The sequence below is a fragment of the Chionomys nivalis genome, chromosome X (genome assembly GCF_950005125.1).
Source record: "Chionomys nivalis chromosome X, mChiNiv1.1, whole genome shotgun sequence".
NCBI classification, from domain to species: domain Eukaryota; kingdom Metazoa; phylum Chordata; class Mammalia; order Rodentia; family Cricetidae; genus Chionomys; species Chionomys nivalis.
The window spans coordinates 108,480,721-108,504,657 of NC_080112.1; the positions used below are offsets into that span (position 1 = coordinate 108,480,721).

Here is a 23,937-nt window from a genome sequence, read left to right on the forward strand (position 1 = left end):
TTTCTTTGATTGGCACTGTCTGTCTTTGGGATTACAGAAATAAAAAAAAATAATCCCCCTTGTTCCTTTGATCCCCGCCTCATGGTGAGGAGGGGGTGTCATGTCAAGAAAACAACCTCTCTGCGGTTTACCTTACAATACTCACACTGAGGAACCATGCTTGCTGTCTTATGAACATGTCCAATCTCTGCACCCTCACCCTCTTCTGCCCTGCCCCTGGTGGTAGAGTGTTTCGCCCCAGGCCACCCAGATGAACTCCCCCCCCCCCCCGCTCCCCGCCCTCCGCCCCCCCCCACACACACATCTGGACATCTGGCCTGGTCTTCCAGCCTTTCACTTCCACTTCCCTTGCCTACTGGGGCACCATTCACTCCTGGACACAGGCAATTTTTTTTTTTTTGTCAATTTGTTGTAAAGTCTGAGTCTGTAGCATGAACTACTCCTGATACATGCACGAGAAGGAGCCACTGTCAGTCACACTTATTACAGGCCAATCCAGGAAGCAGGTATTATTTCACATGAATATGCAAGTAAAACTATAAAATGCTTCGAAAACGATGTTAAAGGAGAGGATGGAGTATAAGAAGTTTTGATGTCTAATAAAATTGCAGAACAGATCGTATATAGGTGGATGTTTTTCTGTTTATGACACACACAATGATTTAAAAATGGTGGGTAATTGAAATCATGCTTTATATATCTCAAGTGGGTTGGTATGAGTCATTATACAATACTAGGCGACTAGACGGACAGCTTTGGGAGGAGATGAGCACCTTTTCGTCTTGAATTGGAAGAGTGATGCTAAATCCCAGCAGTTCCTTAAGCCACTTAGTTTACTGTTACAAAGTCGACTAAGCAGAAGACAACTGTAGTGCTAAGTGAAAACCATGGGAGATACTGGATGGAAGATGTGTGTAAAACCTGGATCAATAAGACAACATTGATGATTAAATTTGGGTCAAATACCATGTATCAAAATTCAGAAATGTATCTAGTGCCTTTTATTCCCTGGACTGGTAAATATAAGTGCTAACAGTTTCTTCTTTCTTCTTCTTCTTCTTCTTCTTCTTCTTCTTCTTCTTCTTCTTCTTCTTCTTCTTCTTCTTCTTCTTCTTCTTCTTCTTCTTCTTCTTCTTCTCCACCTCCTCCCCTCCTCCCATTTCCCTCCCCTCCCTCCACTTCCCCTCCCCCTCCCTCTCCAGTCCAAAGAGCAGTCAGGGTCCCCTGCCCTGTGGGAAGTCCAAGGTCCTCCCCCCTCCATCCAGGTCTAGGAAGGTGAGCATCCAAACAGACTAGGCTCCCACAAAGCCAGTACATGCAGTAGGATCAAAACCCAGTACCATTGTCCTTGGCTTCTCAGTTAGCCCTCATTGTCTACCAAGTTCAGAGAGTCCGGTTTGATCACATGCTCCATCAGTCCCAGTTCAGCTGGCCTTGGTGAGCTCCCATTAGATCAGCCCCAACGTCTCAGTGGGTGGGTGCACCCCTCGCAGTCCTGACTTCCTTGCTCATGTTCTCCCTCCTTCTGCTCCTCATTTGGACCTTGGGAGCTCAGTCCAGTGCTCCAATGTGGGTCTCTGTCTCTATCTCCATCCATCGCCAGATGAAGGTTCTATGGTGATATGCAAGATATTCATCAGTATGGCTATAGGATAGGGCCATTTCAGGCTCCCTCTCGTCAGCTGCCCAAGGAACTAGCTAGGGGCATCTCCTTGGACACCTGGGAACCCCTCTAGAGTCAAGTCTCTTGCCAACCCTAAAATGGCTCCCTTAATTAAGATATATACTTCCCTGCTCCCATATCTACCCTTCCTCTATCCCAACCCTCCCATTCCCCCAAGCTCTCCCCATCATCCCCTTCTCACTCCTTCTCTCCTCCTCCTCTGTCGCGGCCCCCCTTGTCCAGCAAGGATGACGCGACCACCAGAGCTCTTCTCACTGCAGTTTATTCCAGGACTTTATTCACAGCAATCTTTTCCCTTCTCTTTCTCTCCTTCTCTCTTCCTCTCTCCCCCGGGCCAACCTCTCCCAGCCCTTAAGTAGGCCTGGGCCGCCAACCTCAGATTGCCAGGTGGGCACTGCCCATAGGTTCACGCATATGCAAGCAGCTGACAGTCATTGCATGATAACAGCATAAGTCAGGCTTTAGTCATAGGAGTTGATTATCACAGAGAGCACTCGCTTTCGGGATCGCGGAGGGCGGGAGCCGGCACCATCAGGTGCGACTCCACGCAGCTCTCTACACATAGCCATCAGGTGTGGCTTCACGCAGCTCGCTACACTCCTCTTCTTCTCCTTTCCTTCTCCTTCCTCTCCTTCCTCTTCCTCTTCCTCCTCTCCCCTCCTCTCCCCCCATCCTCCTCTCCCCTCCTTCCCCCCTCCTTCTTCTTCCTTCTTTTTTGGAAAGTGGTCAATGCTGAATTCTGAAACTGTATAAGTTTTTGGATTTTCATTGTGAAAAGACTGGAGATCAATAAAGTATATTTACAAAACATGAAGTGTATTGCTGTATGCTCATGAACTCTATACACTGCTCTGGTGGAACCTCATTTGTCCCCTCAGGATAGAAGCTGCATTTCCTGGGTTTCCAAAGTTTCCTATTTTGGTCAATATTTTCTTTTTTTTAAATTTTCAGTTGTCTCTAAAAGCTTAGATTGGGGCAGCCATGAGGAATAGAATGTGGGTTTCGCTAGCCAGGTAACACACTAGGCCTGTACACACCCGAAGACCTTATTTTTGAGGATGACAGAGCTAGAAAGATTGCGGGGGCTTGGTGGCTATAAGCCTAGTGGAAAAAAGGCAGCCCTTGGTTGAGAGAGAGACACTGCCTCAAAGGAATAAGTAAAAAGCAATAGAGGAGGAACCTTGATGCTCTCTTCTGTTCCCCACACTTGATGCATGGCACCTTCACACTCATATGTGCATACAGCCAAGCAAATGTATAGAAACACACATACACACATACACACACACACACACCTTTTAAAAATGTTATGTATATTTTGAACTACCTTGAATCTGGAAGAAGTACACATTTATTCTTTCCTCATAGTCGTTGGTTATTATACTTTGACAGTGATACCAAGCCAGCTGACATTAAGCAGCTTGTTTCCCCTCAATTAAATAACCATTTCTCAGACTTTTTACAAAAGGGTATTTACTTTTTAAAGATTTCATCTACTTTAATCAGAAATAACTTATCTATTGTATAGGACATAGCATTTAAAGCATCTGTAAAATACAAAAATATCAGTGATGCTTAACCCCAGGAAGAAGGGATGCTGCTATAGAGAACAGGATTTCAGTCATGGAGTTCTGCCATGTCTTCCTGGTCTCCATGGTACACCTTGGTTTAGTAGTCTTTACTGTGTCATTTGGTACTGCTTTCATTCCTTTAAGTGTACAAAGCTGTACTAGCCAATGAGATAGGCTTGGATAGAGCTGTTAGTGAACTGATTGTGACAGCCCACACAGGGTTAGTTTTTCTTACCTTCTGGTTCCTGAAAAAATTAAAAAAAATTGTTTTGGATAGTAGTGTCAATAAAGTGATTACCCATATTTTTTAATAGTACTACTCAAGATGAGGGATTCATTTAGTGTGTGAATAGTTTTTTAAACACAGAAGTAATTAATAAGATGTTTTTCTGAGATGTAATCTTCTGAAAGTGAAGTTTATTTCCCATATATATGTATATATATTTGTATATATATGTATATATATTTGATGAGGTACTTATTATTGTTTTAAAACTTGAAAACTCCACCTCATTAACCTTTTAAGATACAAGTGTGAATTTTTTAAAAGACTTATTTATTCATGTATTTTATGTATATTTTGATATCTAAAATTTTGTTGCTTTGAAAATGAGACTTGTAGTATATGTGACTTTTTTGGTTTTTTTTTTTCAGGGTCTTAGAGAAACAGGGTCTCTCCACATAGCCATGGCGTTCCCGGAACTCACTCTGTGGACCAGGCTGGCCTTGAATTCATAGAAATCTGCCTACCTCTGCCTCCTGAGTGCTGGGACTAGAGGCATGCATCATGACTTCCAGCATATGTGACATGTTGAATGTATGCTCTTCAGAGTGTCTTTCTCAGTTTCTATTCCAGTCCACCCAGAATTTTATTCAAGCCAGCTCACATAGTTGATCACTGCACATAAGATGCTGTCTATCACTATAGATAGGTATTCTGTGATCAGTGCTCCAGAGTAGGCCTCTGACCATGGTCGAGTTCCGTAATCTCTGAATTTCCTCAAAATAAAACTTTTAGCAAATGTTGGAAGACAGTCATGAATTATTGGGGGCATTTTATTTTCTTGTTTAAGGCCACATTCTGGTGCTGAATTACTGTGGAAGATTTCAGAGATAGCTGGATAAAAGCTGGATAAAAGTGACCTCAATTCTTTTGTTTTCATAAAAAGATTTGTACTTTAGGGGGGTGTAGAGATGGCTCAGTTGTTAAGAGTACTGCCTGCTCTTCCAAAGGTCCTGAGTTCAATTCCCGGCAACCACATGGTGGCTCACAACCATCTGTAATAAGGTCTGGTGCCCTCTTCTGGCCTGCAGACATACATACAGACAGAATATAGTATACACAATAAATAAATAAATAATTCAAAAAAAAAAAGGTTTGTACTTTAATTTCTGCAAAGTCTATGTTCAAATTCAAGTATTCTTGGTATCCATCTTGATGAATAGATTCTTGTTTTCATTATTTTATCTTTTAATTTCTCCCAGAGAAGGATATTTACTCTAGGTATATTCTGATACTTAAATCAATAGGCTTGTTTTTTCCTAAGATGTTGACCCTGTTTTGGCAGGTTATTTTAGACTTCTCATTGCTAATTGATGCTAGTGTTCACTAAATTATAGCTTTAAAATGTCAATAGTTAATAGAGAATAGCTCTGATGAATCACTTGAATAAAATGATTTTGTAACATAGCCAGAATAGTTTTCTTTCCAGAGGAAATAAAGTGACCAGTTTGAAGCTGTACTATTGAATTATTTTAAGTGTATGAGATCATGTTGCACTACATAAAAACGTACATTCTTTAATTAGTCTAGGACAACAAATTTCAAAAGTGTCGTTTCAGGAACAGCAGCCAGAGTCTTTTATTTTGAAAGTCTGGCTGGTTTCCAGTACATAAAGAAGTGTTTGGGAGGGTGATTATTTACATTTCTTGAATTCTTTGGTTTGTGGTTGAGCATTACCCTGTTCAGGATTTCTAAGTCTGCTATTTTATTTTTACACATTTTTTCTGCTTTAATTAAAAAAATAGACAAAAAGGATTAGTGTTTTATTTTTGTTTTTATTCTAATTAATGCCATCTCTCTGATATTTCAGCGTTGTCATTGGACCTCAGGTGCACAGAACTGGATTAATCATAAGCCCTGCTTCATAACTTGCTCTCATCATTGTTCCATGCACGTCCCTCAGTGATTTATTTATCACGTTATTTAATTACTTTTGGCTTTCTTTAAGGAAAAACATGGACAAGCTTAAGACCTTGCTTTGCAATTGACTGATATTTATTTCCTTTGAAATTCTAGAAAACCACTTCTCCATTTCAACTCAATCTTGCTGCTAAAACTTCCAAATCTGAAAAGGAAATGGACGCAGAATATGAAGAGAAAATGGTAAATATGCCCTTGGTAAGGTAGTGACCACTGTAATTCTCTTTTTTGTGTGTGTGTGTTGTTTGTCTGTTTGTTTGTAGACAGGTCTGGTTTATATACTTCCAGGCAGAAGTTCTTGAACTTGTGATTCTCTCTCCAGCTTTAGCATCCTGATTTCTGTGATTATTAGTTCCACCATACGTGGCTTATAGTTAATTTTATAGTGATATGAAAGATGAAAAAGATTTGTCTGTTTATGACTCATAATCATATTTCGGAGTACAAATGTGATTTGAAACATTAAATTGTCACAAGTGTGTATCTATGTGTGTATGTATGTGTGTGTTTGTATGTTTGTGTGTGTTTGTGTGTGTGTGCGTAGATCAGATGTGGATGTCAGTTGTCTTCCTCAGGCATCTTATATTTTTGATCCTGGCCTCCTTACCCTGAGGATGGGTTTTGGTGGGTTTTTTCCTTAACCATTCTCTCCCTTACTTAATTTTTCCTCACTGTCTTACCAAGAGCTCACAGATTTGGTGAGGCTGAATGGTTAGTGAGCTCTAGAGATTCACCCCTCCTTCTTGTCAATGCTGGGAGCATAGGTGTGTGCCATTATACCAACCTTTTTATGTGGGTGCTAGGGATCTGACCTCAGGATGTTATTCTGTTGTGACAAGCACTTTATCCACTGAACCAACTATTACTTTTTATTGAATAAATTAATCTCATTTTCAAAGGAGAAAATTAAGGATTACGGAAACTATGTGGAATAGTTGAGATGAGAAGCCACATCTCGCTTTTGCTCAGTGTTCTTTAGCCAATACTAAGATGCTATAAGGCAAAAATATTTTGTGTGCTCAGTGATGAAGGTATCAGTGGCAGTATGTGTGTGGCTTTGTACCCTGAGGGATATGCAGTCATGATTCCAGATCAGTATTTCTCCTTAATTTGTATATAAATGAATACTAGACATCAAGAAAATATGTATTATGGCAATCCATCTTTTGAGGTATATTCAGGCATATTTACCCAATGCATGAAAGTATTACATACTTAAGTAGTGTAATCTTATTTGAATGCCATATATTGTTTTATGATTTGTTTAATTTTCAGTCATCGAGATCTGGACAGGTGATTGGAACTGATTTTCCCCCCGAAGGACTATTTTTGCAGTTTTAAAAATAAGCAGAGAGGAAATACATGTTTTAGTTGCTGATAGCTGTTTCACAAGAGCCTGTGCCTTGATGTTTAAGATCACATCTAAGGAGACAGTTAATGTTTTAACAGGTCTAAAAACAACATTCCAGAGAGGATAACATGAAGTGGAAAATTTTTGGCCTCTATCCAGCTCGTCATCTGAATGTATTTTTTCTAAATCTTGTATCTGTGCTAATGAATGTTCTTATAAGTTTCTGGTGTTCTTATTACTTTTTCACCGTTAATCAATTATTCTCTGCTGAATGGTCAGAAAGTAACTTTAAAAGAAAAACCAAATCAACTTTATTTCTTTATCTAGGATGAGGTACAAGTCTTTAAATCTTTTAAGGTTTTGTAGTAAACACTGTTATTTTTAATTTTTTACTATTTTTTAATCAAAAATAGATTTTTTTACTATATTCTAAATATGGTTTTCCCTCCCCTTATTTCTCAGATTCTCCCCAACTCACTTCCCATCCACACCCATACCCCTTCTTTCTCTTTCTTAGAAAATCAACAAGCATCTAAAAAGTAATAATAAATAAAGGCCATTTATTTTGATGCTACAAGTTATACATAATGCTTCAGAGCTTATTGAATTTTAGACTACACATCATTCAGTACTTAATATAGATTAACTGCTTCCCATATGAGTGTACTAATATTTTTTCTCTAAGCTCTTTTCCCTTGAGTAGAAAGCTTGCATACTAATAACATAAAATAGAATTTCCCAGATCACCACACTCAAAGCAATGTTTATTGCATTATTGTACCATGACATTGAAATATTTTTTGAGAGCTGCTGATTCCATACTCTAAGATTTCAGTTATTTGCAGCTTGGTAATTCTTAAAGTTAAATTTATAGTATGTGTATATCATAATATACATGTGTTTCATTTATTTATTTATTTTTAGTTTCTTGAGAAAAGGTCTCTCTGTGTAGTCCTGGTTGTACTAAAGCTTGTTATGTGGACCAGTATGGCTTTGATCTCACAAAAATTCTCCTGTCTCTGCCTTCCAAGTGCTGGAATTAAATGTGTGTGCCACACCTGGCCCCAATTTATATGTGTTTCTATGTTTATGGCATTATAATTGACGTTTAATTTTCTATTATTAAGGAAAAGAGAATCATATTTTAGAAAGACGAATGAGTCATATTTTCTAATTTTGACTTTTTGATCCTTTTGTCATACTTTGACACTGGGACTTGAACTCTGGACCTTGGCGCATGCTCTGCCACCGCATTATACCTCCAATGCCAAGGGTATACATCTTTGGGGAGCATTTAATCAATCTGTCAGGTCATTTTTCTTCTGTTCAAACTGTTTGAAATAGCATTTTAAAATGTGGTTACTTACAAGCTGTTGAAGCTTGGGAGTGTTCCTTGCTCATTCTGTGCCTCCAATTTATCATTTGTAAAATGGCTATGACACTAGTGATTACCTCCTGGATTTCGGAAGGGGATTTGCTACATTAGTATGTTAAGAGCACTAAGGATAATTGCATGAGTGAAGCAGAATGTAAACGTTTGCTAAATAACTTTGAATAAAAAGTTATAATCTAAAATGTAAAAGAAAATCTTTCCTTTTTCTTCCCTTTTGTAAATTAGAAAGCAGATCGAGCAAAGAGATTTGAGTTTTTACTGAAGCAGACAGAACTTTTTGCACATTTTATTCAACCTTCAGCACAGAAGTCTCCAACATCTCCTCTCACCATGAAACTGGCGCATCCTCGAGTAAAGAAAGATGAGAAGCAGACCTTGGTTTCTGCTGGAGAGTATGCACCCTTCTCTCTACTTTCTTTCCCCTCTTTATGCCTCCCCCTTCCCATTCCATTTTCTCAGTATAGCTATATAAAAAAATATGATTGTTGACAATATAAATATGTCTTGGAGACAAGAGTATTTGTTTTTTTCCTTTACCAGAACTTAATTAGCTAAAAATGTAGACTGCTTCTAGCACATTCTGTGCCAGACACCAGATAACACATTTCTTTTTCATAAAAGTTATTAGCAAACCTAACTTAGTTGGTGCCTCAGCGTTGGCGTTGAATGTGAAAGTTTTTTTTCCCCCCTGCCTTAGCTATCGCCACAGGCGCACAGAACAAGAAGAAGATGAAGAACTGCTGTCAGAGAGTAGGAAAACATCAAATGTGTGTGTTAGATTTGAGGTTTCACCTTCCTGTGAGTATTTCATCACAGTCACGGCTGCTTTAACAGTTCCTTTTGAGAAAAACAAATTTCCTTGAGTATCCTAGCAGAGTATGAGAGGTTCTTCATTTTTATTTTCAGATGTGAAAGGTGGACCCCTGCGAGATTATCAGATTCGAGGACTGAACTGGTTGATTTCTTTGTATGAAAATGGAGTCAATGGTATTTTAGCTGACGAAATGGTAAGGCGCTGGTATTTGAAATATGTTCTGAGTTACTCAAAGTTTTTAATGTAAATTTGAACTACCTCTGCTGGGATTCCTTATACCTGGAAACTTTACTTAGTGGCAAAATGATTCACTTTTTAGCTTTATTTATTTTCTCTTATGTTTGTGAGTGTGTCTTGCCTGCCTGTATGTGTACCATGTGTCTGCAGTGCCTGGGGAGACGAGAAGAGGGCATCAGATCCCCTGGAACTGGAGTTGTGAATGGTTGTGAGCCATCACGTGAGTGCCGGGAATGGAACCCAGGTTCTTTGTCAGAGCAACAAGTGCTCTTCACCTCTGAACTCTGTCTCCTGCCTGCAAAAGAATGTTTGTAGTCTACAATTGTTCAAACAACTTCGAGAATATAGCCCTTTGCCCAGCACAAAGATCAACGGAGATTTCCTGAAGTGCTACAACACCTCTTTTTGCTTTTGCTTTTGTTTGCACTTTGGCTTCTTGGAAGCCCAGAGAAAAGTGCAATGTCAAAGGAGTATCTCTTCACCCTTTAAGGTCTGCCCTTGGCGATTTCTTTGTCTTTTTTTCCTTTTCTTCTCTTATGCTTTACCTTCTAGTATAATTTTCCTTGATAACTTTTCATTTCTGTTTTGCCTTTGATTTGTGTTCCATGTTTTTATAATAGGCAACTTGGCGTCTTCTTGGGAATGAGGTAGGATGTATAAACCAAACAACACGTAAATGAACGAATTCATACGTGAATGTTATTTTGTAACTCACTATGATAGGCCACTATTATATGGCCTCAGACTAATGGATTTTAATTCTTTTGCTTTAGCCTTCTGAGTGTTGGGATTCTAGGCATAGCCATGATATTCAGCTTCAGTGTTGAGTCTCCATAAGAGTAGAGTGCCAAGTGACAGTCTTTTGATAAGATAATGAATCATGGTCATGCATGTAAAATAACTGAAAAAGTAAGATCATACACGATGTTAATTGAGTAGATTAGGGGATTATATGAAGGCCCAGATTTGTATTTTAAGATAAAATAATGAAATTAAAGAGAGGACAGAGGGAGTTATAGAGCTATTTTACCCAATAATATAATATTTATGGACTTAGGAGCCATATTTTCAATTACTACTCTCCAGAAGGCCAAGTGATGCTGTGCATTCTATGACATCTAGTCAATCCCATAGGCACTCATCTTTGGATGAGCAGCTATTGGTTGTGTGGCAGAGCATTTTTTTTTAAAAGCAAGAGTCAGTAGCACCTTACATTTACATTATTCAGTTCAGAGAGCAAGGGCCTTGATTTCTCTCTCACCAGAAGGACCAGGATTATTCACCCCAAGAATTTCTTGGCCACAACCTGTCTAAGACAAATGATCTAAATGATCTAAAGATCCTTCAAGAGTCTGCTCATTCCAGATACATTTTAATTCATCTTATCTTTTATCGTCTTTTTTTTTTTTTAAATCTTTTTCTTTTCCTTTCCAGTACTGGAACTTAAACCTAGGGCCTGTGTGTACTAGACAAGGACTCTATTACCATGCTCCACACCGGTCCCTTTTATATATTTTGTTTTGAGTTAAGGTCCCATTATGTTGCTTAAGCTTTTAACTTGCTCCTGCTTCAGCCCCCCTCCCCCTGCCCAGTAGCTGAGATTGCAGGTGTATCCCATCACGTCCAACTTGTTTTAATTAGCAAAAGAGAGGAAGACAGTTTAGAGAATATATGCAATTTAGAAAACTAAATTTTTAAATTAAGTAACTAAGTAATTTTAGTTAAGTAATAGTAATTCTGCCATCAAGAAATAACCACAGTTGTCATTTTGACATCCTTCTTTTCAAACTTTTTTCTAGATGTATAGTTGAGCTCATATCGTATGTATAATTTGGCATTCTGACTTCACATTCATATGTATTTTTCATATCATTAAAACAGTTTGTCAAAGGAAGTTTTTACTGCCTAACAGTCTTGAGGAGGTGCCACTGTTTCTGCTCACTCTTGTTTTGCTGCTGCCCGTTTGGACTGTTAGCTGTGCGGTATAAATAAAGCTATGATGACAATCTTGTCCTTAGTTTTCCTTTTCCTCTCAGATGGTTCTTACAGGACTCCTGGAAGTGGAATTATCTTCTTAAACATTTTAAGGTTTTGGTGGATATTGGCCATAATAACTCATCTTAAGTGATTTATCAGATAAGATATAGTCCATAAAAGTGGTATTTAGCTTAGATTTATAGAGTGAAGTTATCTGCTTCGTTTAGAGATAAAGGCAAAAAGCTCCTTAATTATTTAGTGTTTACTTTTACTTGTGAGGCTGGGATCAAACCCAGGGCTTCATGCTAAGCAAGCGCTCTCCACTGAGACACACCCCAACTCTTTATTTTAAAAGAGTGACTTTAAAAGGCTAGCGAGCATACTGCATAGGTACCTTTCCCATGGGCGAGGTGGCAGGCTTGTGGGTGTTTGATATGTTACTTTGAAAAAGCACACTGTGCTTGGAGATCTCTAAGGTCTTTTCTCACCGCAGTGTTCTGTTCCATTTTGATTCCTAAGGTCGTTAAGGGTGTGAGGCGTAAGTAGACAGCCGTGAGTCTCTTGAGATGCGCAGTCTGCATATTTAATGTGCTGAAGTAATGTTGGTGACAATAGGAAAGAAAGGTCACCATCTCAGGAGGTTGTAGAAAGAAGTCTACTTTTGTGAAATATACATCTCAAAATTCCCAGTTTTGCACCTACTTGAAGAGATTATGTAATCAGTTCGCTTGCTCCTAAATAGAGTCAGCATGTCCTCAATGGAAAGGTAATTTATTACACAATAATTTAACTACAAGTTACTGGTTCTTTTCCTCCTCACTCACGACAAGTACTGAACTGAAATGGTTTTGTGTCTTTCTTCTTTTTTTAAAAAAGTCTCCCCTCTTCCTTTTCATTGGTGGAAACCTAATTCCCAATGTGAGATAGGTGTCAAGTATTTTTGCTAATGTTGTTTCTAATAAATCGTTTCCTTTGAAAAGTGTATTTATGTGTTTTCCCCCTTGTGATGATAATGCAGGGTCTTGGGAAGACTTTACAAACCATTGCTTTGCTTGGTTATCTGAAGCACTACAGAAACATTCCTGGACCCCACATGGTTTTAGTTCCAAAGTCTACGTTACACAACTGGATGAATGAATTTAAACGATGGGTTCCATCTCTCCGTGTTATTTGTTTTGTTGGAGACAAAGAAGTAAGAGTAAGTTGAGAAACAGCTTTAAAAAGGCTGTCAAGAATAGCATTTCTAGACTGCAGTTGTATAATATTGCTGTTAGAGACACTATGCCTACTACTGCTACTACATAATATTCCAGTTATACTGACTCTGAGCTAGGTTCTATTATATCGTACACATATTAACTCATTTAGTTACCATATTTGTAAACTGTGTTTACTTTTTAGCTAGTAAATACTATTAGCCACCCCAATTTGTGCTGTTTTGGAGACAGAAATTGAAATGACTTAAATCTTGCTGTTTGAAGTTTTGGCTTGCTTGGTGCATTTGTCCACACGTAGAAATCTGTGGCTCCAGAGAACCTTACCATTCTCTGTTTAAACAAGACTTTGTAACATGTCTGTATAGTCTCAGATAATACTAGAAATTTAGATTTTGACAGGGGAGGGAGAGGTATTTAAATTAGCTATTTGTCCTTTTAGGCTGTAGTTATTTTAGGACTGTAGAGTCAATCAAAAAGTAATGAATTATGCAAAACCAAAAAAGAATAATTTTCTTAGAAAGCATATTACTGAACTTTGTCTTTATTTTCCCCCCAGAGAACATAGTTTAAAATAAAAGTTTGTACTATTTTACATATTTAGATAGATGGAGTATCAAGAGACACTCAGTGGAATAGTACCATAATGAATTATGTAATTTAATCATTATCATTTTGCTTGAAGAAAATTTACTTAAATTTATTTAAATTTAACTTATAAATAATTTAAATATTGAAATACTGAGTTCATAAATTTAAAATCAAAAGGTTGATTCCTCCCTAAGCCTATTATTTCTCCATAGCAAATTGGTCACTTAGAACTCATTTCTGGTCATTGCCTTTATTTAATGTAGTATTATTGCTTACAAAATTGCATTTATAAGATATTGATACTTTAGTAAAATTATGTCTTGAAGATTATAAGTAAAAGAGTAACATATAGGCTTGAGTTTTCACAGTACAATAGTGAAACTGTATTTTTATTTTGAGATAGGCTCTCACTATTGATGCCTTGCAGGCCTGGAACTCACTATGTAGATCAGGCTGGCCTCAAACTCATCTCTACCTACCTCAGCCTCCAGAGTATTGGGATTAAAAATGTGAGCCATCATGTCCAGTGCATAAAAATGTAATTCGATGGCTTTTAATATGATGCATAGAATCTAAATGTTTCATGAAGTACCGCTGGGAGTGTTAAAGAGAGGGAGAGTGGAGGTACTTTAATTATGGCTGCTCTGCCTCCTGGGAGGTTGGGATTTTGCTCACTTGAACAATCTCTTAGTCTTGAAAGCCAGTCTGTAAAGTCAGTATTTTACAAATTGTGAGTCATCATCCATGAATAGGTTGTGGTTTCATCTTAGCAGTGGCAACAGTTTTTTCAAACATCAGGAAAGAATTGCAGAGTAAGTAAACAGAGTTTCATACCACGCCAAACAAAAGTATTGCTTTAGGAAATTGTTTAAGTTGTTTTTGAACACACACACTCAAACATCTATCCATATATTGGGTCACATGTTAAATGCAGCTTATTATAGTTCATTATTAAAATGTTCATAGCCAGGAATTCACAAACACACAAGTAATTAATGTGCTAAGTTCAGTTCTTAGAGATTGACGTTGATGTATCTAAAATTCTAGATGATCATTTGTAGAGCCATTTGAACCCTGGTATTGTATGGGATAGATATGTTGACCCTTTCATTTTTATGACTTCCTATAAATAACTTAGGAGGCAAATATTTAATAATGAAAATTTTAATTTCTATAAAGGCATTTGAGTTGTGAAGTTATTAGAGATTATTCTTGATCCTATCTATATAAAGAGAGGTGCTCTTGATCCTGACAGATATAAATCCTTCTTGAGGTCTGTTGCCATATTGCACATCTTTATCTATCATGGAGGACCATATCTAGTGGGCATGGAAACAGATATGTTCTTAATTCCAACATCACTACTGATTGCACAATTATGAGTGAGTTTTAATGTGCATGATTGTAATACCAACAAAAGGAGAGCTTTTGGGTCATGTGACCTTCAATATTTTATCAAGATATCTAATTCTAAGTCTGTTCTACAGTTTTATAAGGTCTAAATACTAAATAAGCTAAATAAAAAATAAATACCAGTTTCATGAAACTCTTAAGAAACCATGAAACTGAAACTTCTACTCAGTGAAACAAGGATAAGGTTAGTAGGGATCAATGAGATCTGGTACCCAGCCTGCCCCCAACAATCTTCTAATATTTTAATTTCCTTTTAAAATATGATAACTTGTCAGCATATAAAACTGAGGTGGCTACAATGCTATTTTTGTCATCTTTGTTAGTCTAGGAAGCTGTAAATATTGTTGAATGAATCAAAAATGTGTTTGGTGCATATTTATGAATTAAGAGTTAAAGATGCTTTCTGTCAAGTTGGCCACCATGTTGGTCACTGCCTGTGAAGATTTAAAAACAGTTATAAATGGTCTTTTACTAGCTTCCTTTACTACACAGAGAAGATTCCCTTTATGAAACCTCAATCGTAGCCTTATAATAATATTAAGAACTTCACAAAAATAGTAAGGTGCTTCTGGGACTCCTTACCAAAGTACACAGTTCTTTTCTACTGGGAAATGAAGGAATATATAAAATGTCACCAAAGGTGGGAACTGTTACTCTATGTTAAGTACTTTCTGTTTGGTAAATAGATTATGTTAGTAGTGTTTGAATCTTTGTAATACTAAGGTGTTCAGTTATTTCATTCATGTTCTTTTTGGGCCTTTCTTGATATGGAGTGATCTTCTGGCTCATGTAACATGAGCTTTTGCTTTTCTTAAGTTGATAAATATGTTCTCAACACAGCCAGATTATTGACTACAAAGCTATTTTGGGCCCTGATATTTCTGTCTCTCAAATGAACAAACCAAGTATGCTCTATGATGTCCCATACAACTCTTGATATTCTCCATTTAGTTGAATTTGGTGATCACCTTGTCAACATAATGTAATATAGTGAACTTTATTTTGCATTAGGCTGCTTTTATCCGTGATGAAATGATGCCAGGAGAGTGGGATGTGTGTGTGACTTCTTATGAGATGGTAATTAAAGAAAAATCTGTGTTTAAAAAGTTTCATTGGAGATACTTAGTCATTGATGAAGCTCACAGAATAAAAAATGAAAAATCTAAGGTAAGTTCTCAATATCTTCATTCAAATTTTCATTTACTTAGTAGACTTGCTTGTCTACTTTTCAGTGTTTAAAATAGAAACAAAGTACTAGAAGATTGTGGTTTTATTCACAGAATGTGAGTGACAATATTTTTTAAAGTGCCCATAAAGAATAAATTATTGAATATAGGACCAATAAAGGTTGAGCACAGATTTCAAATGCAAATTAGGTATTGCAAGCTCTCCTGTTGTAGCCTAACTCTGTCATGCTACATTAGTTTAATATTGCTGAGAATATTTGGTGTACAGGTATCATTAGCATTGACTTATTTTTTTTATTGAGCAATTGCTTACCTTATGTGTATTCCTGTGAATTAGAAAAAGGAATTTCCTGGAATTATCTGACTTGTGTGAATTAGAGTCTGGTGTTAACATTGAAAAATATCAATGATTTGTTGCCATTCAACTTCGACAGTAGGAAAACTTCACTTATAATGATGAACCTCTCTTTGGATCACTGGGCTACTTTGGGAGAAACAGGGACAGAACTGGAGCAAAACCACCAGGTGGAGCATACTAATTTCACATTGGAACTAATCCTTGATAAGAGGATGCATGTTAAAGCATAATTGCTTCATTAAGAGCATTATGAAAATAGGAATTTTTCTAAAATTACTGATTTTTATGTCTTTGTCATTTTTTTTTGTGATCTTAAGCTTGAAATATTAATACATAGCACCAGGAAAAAAATGAGTTCAATTCCGGTGCTGAATAATTGTGGCCAGGCCAAGTTGGAGCTTAGCTATGCATGTAGATGAACAACATGGTTGGTGGGGACATTTTGTGGCATAATGTGGTAGCTTGGATTCTGTGAAAGACGTTTGACTTTCTGAGACCCAAAATGGAAAAACTAAAATGTTTCATGGTGGGGGAGGGATCTCAGATATAAATATGATTTGTATTCTTTCAGGTGTGGAAATGTCTAGGATATTATAGTGTGCAATGCCACCTGAACTAGTGTACTTTTCCATAGGAAGTGAAATTTCAAGTCTTAATGTATCACAAATGTATTGAGTGAAGTATATAACCGAATGCTGAGCATTCTAAAAACCAAAACAATGCTTATGTAACTACTATATATATATGTTTTTAGCTTTCAGAGATTGTTCGTGAGTTCAAGTCCACTAATCGCTTACTTCTAACTGGGACACCTTTGCAGAATAACCTGCATGAACTCTGGGCTTTACTTAACTTTTTATTGCCGGATGTCTTTAATTCTGCAGATGTAAGTTTAGAACAGAGTATTTGTGTGAGGGGTAGTGGTGCTCGCAGTTGAAACCAGAGTATTTAGCTGATGCTTTATTACTGATCTCCAATCCCAGTTCCAAATCATACATACTCCTTTCCTCCCTCCCTCCCTCCCTCCCTCCCTCCCTCCCTCCCTCCCTCCCTCCCTCCCTCGCTTTCCCCACTTCATCCTTCCCTTCCTCTCACTCCTTTGTTAGTATTTTTTGTTGTGTGTGTGCATAATGTGTGTATGTGTGGAGATCAGAGAATAGCTTGATCAAGTCACTTTTCTCCTTGTACCTTTATGTGTGTTCACAGATACAACTCATATTGTCTTGCTGACCCTGTGAGTCATCTGTTTTCAAAGTAGAGAAAATAGATTAAAATTTATACCTTTTCCATTTGTGATTCTTCATTTGTGTGTTTTAGTTTTTTTCAAGAATAAGAAAGTCCCCAAATTTTAGAGTAAGCATATTTTGGGAAATAGTGTATTTCTATTCTTTCTAATTATTCTGTCCATTATTTTGCCTATATCACGTTGTTACCACACTTATAAGACAGACTGAGTCTAGAGTAGTGTGTTCAACCTTTTCAATAAATTTGAGAGACTTACTATTTTTTTATTATTATCAACACAGTTTATGAGATCAGCAGATTGAACAGAGCGATTTAAGGATTTTAAGGCTTTTTTTTAAATCCTAGTCCTCTTAAGTAGACATAACTAGATAGAATGTTGTATGATATAGTGCTTTTTTTTATTGCCATTAAAATTTTTCAACAATTGCAATAATTTTCACCAATTATAAAAGTAAAAAGTAGGACTATCATAATAAAATGTTTTGAAAGTCCTTTTAAAGTGAATTATTTCTACATTGGTTGTATACAAATGTATAGAGTATTGAGTTTATTTTAAAAAATGTGTGTACTTATTCTAGAATTTTCACCCCTCCACAGGACTTTGATTCTTGGTTTGACACTAAAAATTGCCTTGGTGATCAAAAGCTTGTGGAAAGACTCCATGCAGTAAGTAATAGTAGTCAAAAAGTCAATAATAAATTTAATGGAATATAATTGAGCACTAAAATAGAATCTGAACTTGCAGGCTGCAAGTTTGCCTCAGTCTTATTGCTTCTCCCTTGTAGTCCTTTTAAGAACCCCGTGGTCAGCAAAGCTCTCTTTGGCCTCTCCAGTTAACTTTTTCTTTTGGTCTCCACAATCCTATGGTCCTTCCTTGTGGGGCCTCTTTCTCTTTAATACCCCTCAAGTCCTCCAGATGGCATCAGTATTCGCCTTGTTGCCCTGTGAGCCTTCTGAGTCACTGCTGCTGCGCTGTATGTATAAACCTCTGCTCTAGAGTCCTGAGGCCTCTCTCAGTTCCATCTTCCACATGCCGTCTTCTTTGTCATCTGTTTATCTCCAGGTGATGCTCCATATTTATTGGTCAACATTTTCCAATCTTTGATAAACAGTTAGATCCCTGTGTTACTCATCCTATTTCTTCTGTAATAAGACAGAGACCTCCAGTCCCCAGATCTCTACTCCAGTGTATCAATCTGAAAAACCATTTTCTATCATTTGGATCACTCTTTTGCTAGTACTGTCAAGCCCTTTTGCATCCCTATTCCTCTGCTACACTTGCCCTGACAACTCCAAACTGGAGTAAAGTAATGCTCTCTGTCTTCTGGGTTTCAGTTTTGCTGTTGTCCTGTGTGAGCATAGTGAGCATTTTTGTTGTACTGAAACTGCTCAGTACTGATAAAGACAATTCTACAACTCTACAGGTGGGAACTATTATAATTTCATGTTCTCTAAGATAAGCTGGAAATTCATGATACTGACCCCCTCAACATGGCCTTCTACAGCCTTCTTTCCCTTTTCTTCTAACAAATGATTCTGATCTCCCCAACCTCAACACTTCCATCTCAGATGTCTCTTGCCCTCCAACCTCGAGTCTTCTATCTCAGGTGTCACTTGCCCTCTATATCTCTCAGTAGGTAGCACTGTTCTCTTCTGAATGACAAAGTGGAAGTCATTAGGTAGGAATTCATTAATATAGGTCTGTCTTCCAAAACTCTGTACATTCTGGTAAATCAGCTGCCTGAATGGAAGTATTATCTTTTCTCTGCTCAATGGCAAATTCTTCCATGTGAACTCTGGATATCATCATTTCTTCTTTTCCTTATGGACTTTACCCCATGGTTTATTCTTATAACTGATTAAATTTTTTACTTATCCATCTGTATTGTCTCCTTTCCCTTAATACATAAACATGTGCAGGTAGGTATCTTGTGGTCCTGGAGAAGATGTTTCTGAGTTATAAAAGATAGCAAATGGATAACAGCCCTTTGTGCAAGGGCTCTGATTTTCCAAACCCATATCTATCTGACCTAATACACACACACACACACACACACACACACACACACACACACACACACAGAGAGAGAGAGAGAGAGAGAGAGAGAGAGAGAGAGAGAGAGAGAGGAGGAGAGGAGAGAAAGTCATCTATAATCTCTCTCTCTCCCTACCTAGCATCTATCTATCTATCCATCCATCCATCTGCCCATCCATCCATCCATCCATCCATCCATCCATCCGTCCGTCCGTCCGTCTGTCTGTCATCTGTTCATCTGTGGGAGGTCACTGTAGAATTTACAGCTGTCAGGAAAAACTATCTAGGCAAGGGAAAAATGAAACTTGGTTCAGCCTTATTGGTGCTAAGCCAAGACTTCTTGTTTATTTTTGCCATATTTAAGCATAACACAATTTTTGGAAAGTTTTTTTCTATAGCAATTAACTCAGCCCCATGAGTACAGCAACACTTAAGACATGTTTACATTGGGCTTTTTGCAAAATCCATATGGCCTTGCCTGTAAGATGGGTTCTTGTTAACTTAGAAACTATGCTTTAGGATAAGCATCTAGGGAGAATGACTGATGTAAACATAATCCCCGTGGGAGTCAGGATTTGGTCTGGCTCTGAGATAACACAGAAGTCACTTAGGCTGTTATAATGTACAAATGATATCTCTTACAAGAATGAGTTTTATGGCCTAGAAGTAATGTTCAAGGTTTTAGGGGGAAAAAGTCTGGGATAAGTAAAGCATAAATTCTGGAAGATATGGGCAGAGTCTGGCTCCTCAGGCTGCAAAGGATTACCAGATTGTAAACTACATCCATTCCCAGCATTCTAGAAGGATAGCTTAAACATCTCTTTCCTTTGAAGGATGCCTGTGACTTTAACTTTCCTGGCTTCTCCAGTGTTTATCTGTGAACACATGCACTTTTTGCCCTATCCATCCATCCATCCATCCATCCATCCATCCATCCATCCATCCATCCATCAATGCCCCTCATCTTCGGGTACTTAGCTTTGATTTTCCTTTCTTGACAGCTAACCTTCTTGAAAGAGTAGTTTACTTCTACATCTTCAGTGCCTAACTTCCTAAACTTACTCATAAACCCACTGATCATTGATATTTCTCCATTCCATATGAGTGTAACCCATTTTACATAGTTTTCAGTGAAATTTCAGTTGCCAAATTCAGGATATACCAATTTACTTCTCATAACTATCTTGTAAAATCTATATAATACCTTTTCTTTGTCTATCATTTTGACTTCTATCATTTCAGTTACCCAAAATCAATCATAGTCTAAAAATATAGAAAATATAGGAATAAAGACAATAATTAATTTCTGTGCGTGAACTACCACTAGTTTCCATACCAGTCTTGGAAGTGAGTATCATTATGCTTAATACAAAATACTTCCTTCTGTTGAAAGAGAATATATTTATATAACTTATATTGCTGTATTATAATGTTTGTTCTATTTTGTTATTATTATTATTATTATTTTACCATATTTCTGTGTGGGATTTATAAATTAAAGTTATCATATATATATGACATCATATTATATATAGAATTCTATATAACTTGTTATTTTGAGAATTTTCTAAGAATTTTGGACTCTGTTTCCAGTAGGACAACTGAGAACTACTGACCTTTAACTTTCTACTGTATTCTGAGGTTTTCTTTTTTGCCTCAAGGTCTTACAGATAGCTTAAATGCTTAATAAACTTTTAGATAAGTTTAAGATGCTCAAGCCGGAAACCAGCAGTCTTGTTATCTCTTATAGATATCTAATAATAATGACTGAAGTTTATTGCATGTCCACCACAAATAATCTCTATACATGAACAACCACAAATTTCTATAGCACCTTTGGAAATAGGTATTATTATTATTTTAAATGCATAATACTTATATTTATACCATAAATATACATGCTGAAATATTTTTAGATGAGCGAAGAAATAAAATTGAAAAAATTATTGTCTGAGTATTTAATTCTGCTTCTACTTCTTAGAATAGTGACTGGTGAACTTACTGAACTTTAAATAATCATATTCAGCCAGGTGGTGATGGCACACACCTTTAATCTCAGCACTCGGGGGACAGAGGCAGGAGGATCTCTTAGTTAGAGGCTAGCCTGGTATACAGAGTGAGTCCCATGACAGAGGAACCCTGTTGAAAACCCCAAAAGTCAAAACCAAACTAGAACAAACAAACAAAAACCAATAAAAAAGAAATAATCATATGAGAGATAGCTCAGCAGTTAAGAACACTTTTGGTTCTTAGGTAAAGAAGACTTGATTCAGTTCCCTACATGGTATCTAACAACTGTGCATAGCTTCATTTCCAGGGGATATGAATCCCCATTCTGGCCTCCATGGGCACCAGGCACACATATGTTGCAATACTATACATGTAGACAAAACACACATATTAAAATAAGATAAATAAATCTGAAAAAATTGAGAAAAGAACCCTTCAACGATTTATTCTAAGGATTTAACTACTACCTGGAAAGATCATGGTGCAGTATGTGACAACGTTGTTGGCAGGTACTCCATGAACTGGAACACCATTATTTTCTTGTGACAAAAATCTGTGTTTCCTGTATACACTAATTACCTTTTATATCTATTCATTCATGTCTTTAAAAAATTTAATTCTTTTCTTTTTATTCATTTATATAATTATTTTAAATGACACAAATTTAAATTTTATTTGGCGGGAACTTAAACTGAAACTCTCATTTCCTATTTTCCCTAGGTTAAAAAATCTTGTATTAAAAGCAGTATTTAAAACAAGAATTCATTGATTATTCTGTAGACAATGGCCTTGTCTTTACTTTTAGTTTCATTTCTCCTGTCACGCCAGCAGCATTTAATTCTCCTCTCTCTTGTTTAGAGGGTCTGGGAACTGAACCTAGAGTCTTATGACTGAGTGCTGCTGGACATTCACTCTTGTTTTTTTTCCGCCCCAGCCTCCATTCTGACTTTTTTCTTTCAAGACAGGGTTTCTCTGTTTAACAACCTTGGCTGTCCTGGAACTTACTCTGTAGACCAGGCTGACCTTGAGCTCACAGACATCTGCCTGCTTCTGCCTTCTTAGTGCTGGGATTAAAGGTGTGCGCCATTTCCATTTTCTAAGGAGTCAGTTTTTGGTTGTTATTTACTGAGAAGTTAGGCAACTGTTGTTTTTTGTTATTGTTGGCGTTTGTTAGAGTACGTATCAGGATGAAAATTTTAACAGTTGAATAACATTAATGAAATACACAATTTGAAATTGTAAATGCTTTATGTGTTTTTATAGTAATCATTGCTTTTTAGGTTTTAAAACCATTTCTGTTACGCCGTATAAAAACTGATGTAGAGAAGAGTCTGCCTCCTAAAAAGGAAATAAAGATTTACTTGGGACTGAGTAAAATGCAACGGGAATGGTGAGATATTTTATATTCACTAACATTTATTTATATATAAGAATTTATTAAAAATCACTTTTGCTGGTTGTTCAGCATGACGATTATGTTTTGTATTTAAATGGCAAGTTGTGCCATTTAAATATTCTGTTTGAAAACCATTGTGTTTATTTAAAATGGAAGTTGAGATTGTTTATAGCTCCAACATGAATATAGCTCAAACAAGTCAAAGTTCACTGTAAACTTTCAGGAAATGTTTTAGTAAATGGATAATTGTCAGATATAGTTGCTGGTAGTTGATAATGTCTAATAATGGGTATAGTATATGGACATAGGATCATAAGCAACATAAGTAAGATACAAAACAAAATGTTCAAATCAACTTCTTGTTTTTTTGGGTCATATTTTCTTTCAAATCAAAACCCTTTTTTTTTATCTTTTGGCATTGAACCTGGGGCACTGTGCATGTTAGACGTGCATTGTACCATTGAACGATACCTCCAGCCCTCAAACCATGCCTGCTTCTATCTACTATATTCCTAGTGGAAGATTTATTTATGGCATTAAGTGTTATTAAAATTGATTAATTCTAGTTTAACATTTTAGGTATACAAAAATTCTGATGAAAGATATCGATATTTTAAATTCTTCTGGCAAGATGGACAAGATGCGACTCTTGAATATTCTGATGCAGCTCCGAAAGTGTTGCAATCATCCTTATCTATTTGATGGGGCAGAGCCTGGCCCACCTTATACGACAGATGAGCACATTGTCAGCAATAGTGGTAAAATGGTAGCTCTGGATAAGCTATTGGCGAGAATTAAAGAACAGGGTGAGTGAGGGATTTTTCAACTAGCTTAGTGTGGGATAAATTCCCAATAATGGTTTGTGTATTGTTGTAGGGAGTTGTGGGCTGCGTTCCTGCCACCCAGCTCCCGGCCACCTGGCTAGCTTATGCCCCGGAATAACAACACACAAATTGTATTCTTTTAAACACTGCTTGGCCCATTATATCTAGCCTCTTCTAGGCTAATTCTCACGTATTAATTTAGCCCAATTTCTAATAATCTGTGTAGCACCCCAAGGTGCACTTACCGGGAAGATTCTAGCCTATGTCCATCCTGGGTCGGAGCTTCATTGCGTCTGGCTCTGAGAGGAGCTGCCCTGCATCTGAGCTCACTTCCTCTTCCTCCCAGCATTCTGTTCTGTTTACTCCACCCACCTATGTTCTATCCTACGAGGGCCAAGCAGTTTCTTTATTATTTAACCAATGACCTTCCTCCA

The 23,937-nt window shown here is 37.1% G+C and overlaps 1 protein-coding gene across 3 annotated transcripts in view; it reads left to right on the forward strand.

Moving 5' to 3' along the window:
• Window positions 1–23,937, forward strand: part of Smarca1 (SWI/SNF related, matrix associated, actin dependent regulator of chromatin, subfamily a, member 1) — a 74,961-nt gene that overhangs the window by 1,013 nt on the left and 50,011 nt on the right. For 2 of the 3 annotated variants that reach the window (XM_057759806.1, XM_057759808.1), the window contains exons 3-12: window positions 5,555–5,641; window positions 8,428–8,594; window positions 8,900–9,000; window positions 9,109–9,209; window positions 12,249–12,428; window positions 15,460–15,615; window positions 16,748–16,879; window positions 17,836–17,904; window positions 22,564–22,673; window positions 23,259–23,485. In XM_057759806.1, the coding sequence (XP_057615789.1) occupies window positions 5,555–5,641; window positions 8,428–8,594; window positions 8,900–9,000; window positions 9,109–9,209; window positions 12,249–12,428; window positions 15,460–15,615; window positions 16,748–16,879; window positions 17,836–17,904; window positions 22,564–22,673; window positions 23,259–23,485 (1,330 nt within the window). Of the gene's footprint in view, window positions 1–5,554; window positions 5,657–8,427; window positions 8,595–8,899; window positions 9,001–9,108; window positions 9,210–12,248; window positions 12,429–15,459; window positions 15,616–16,747; window positions 16,880–17,835; window positions 17,905–22,563; window positions 22,674–23,258; window positions 23,486–23,937 lie in introns of all 3 variants that reach the window. The other variant, XM_057759807.1, reaches the window with a different exon arrangement.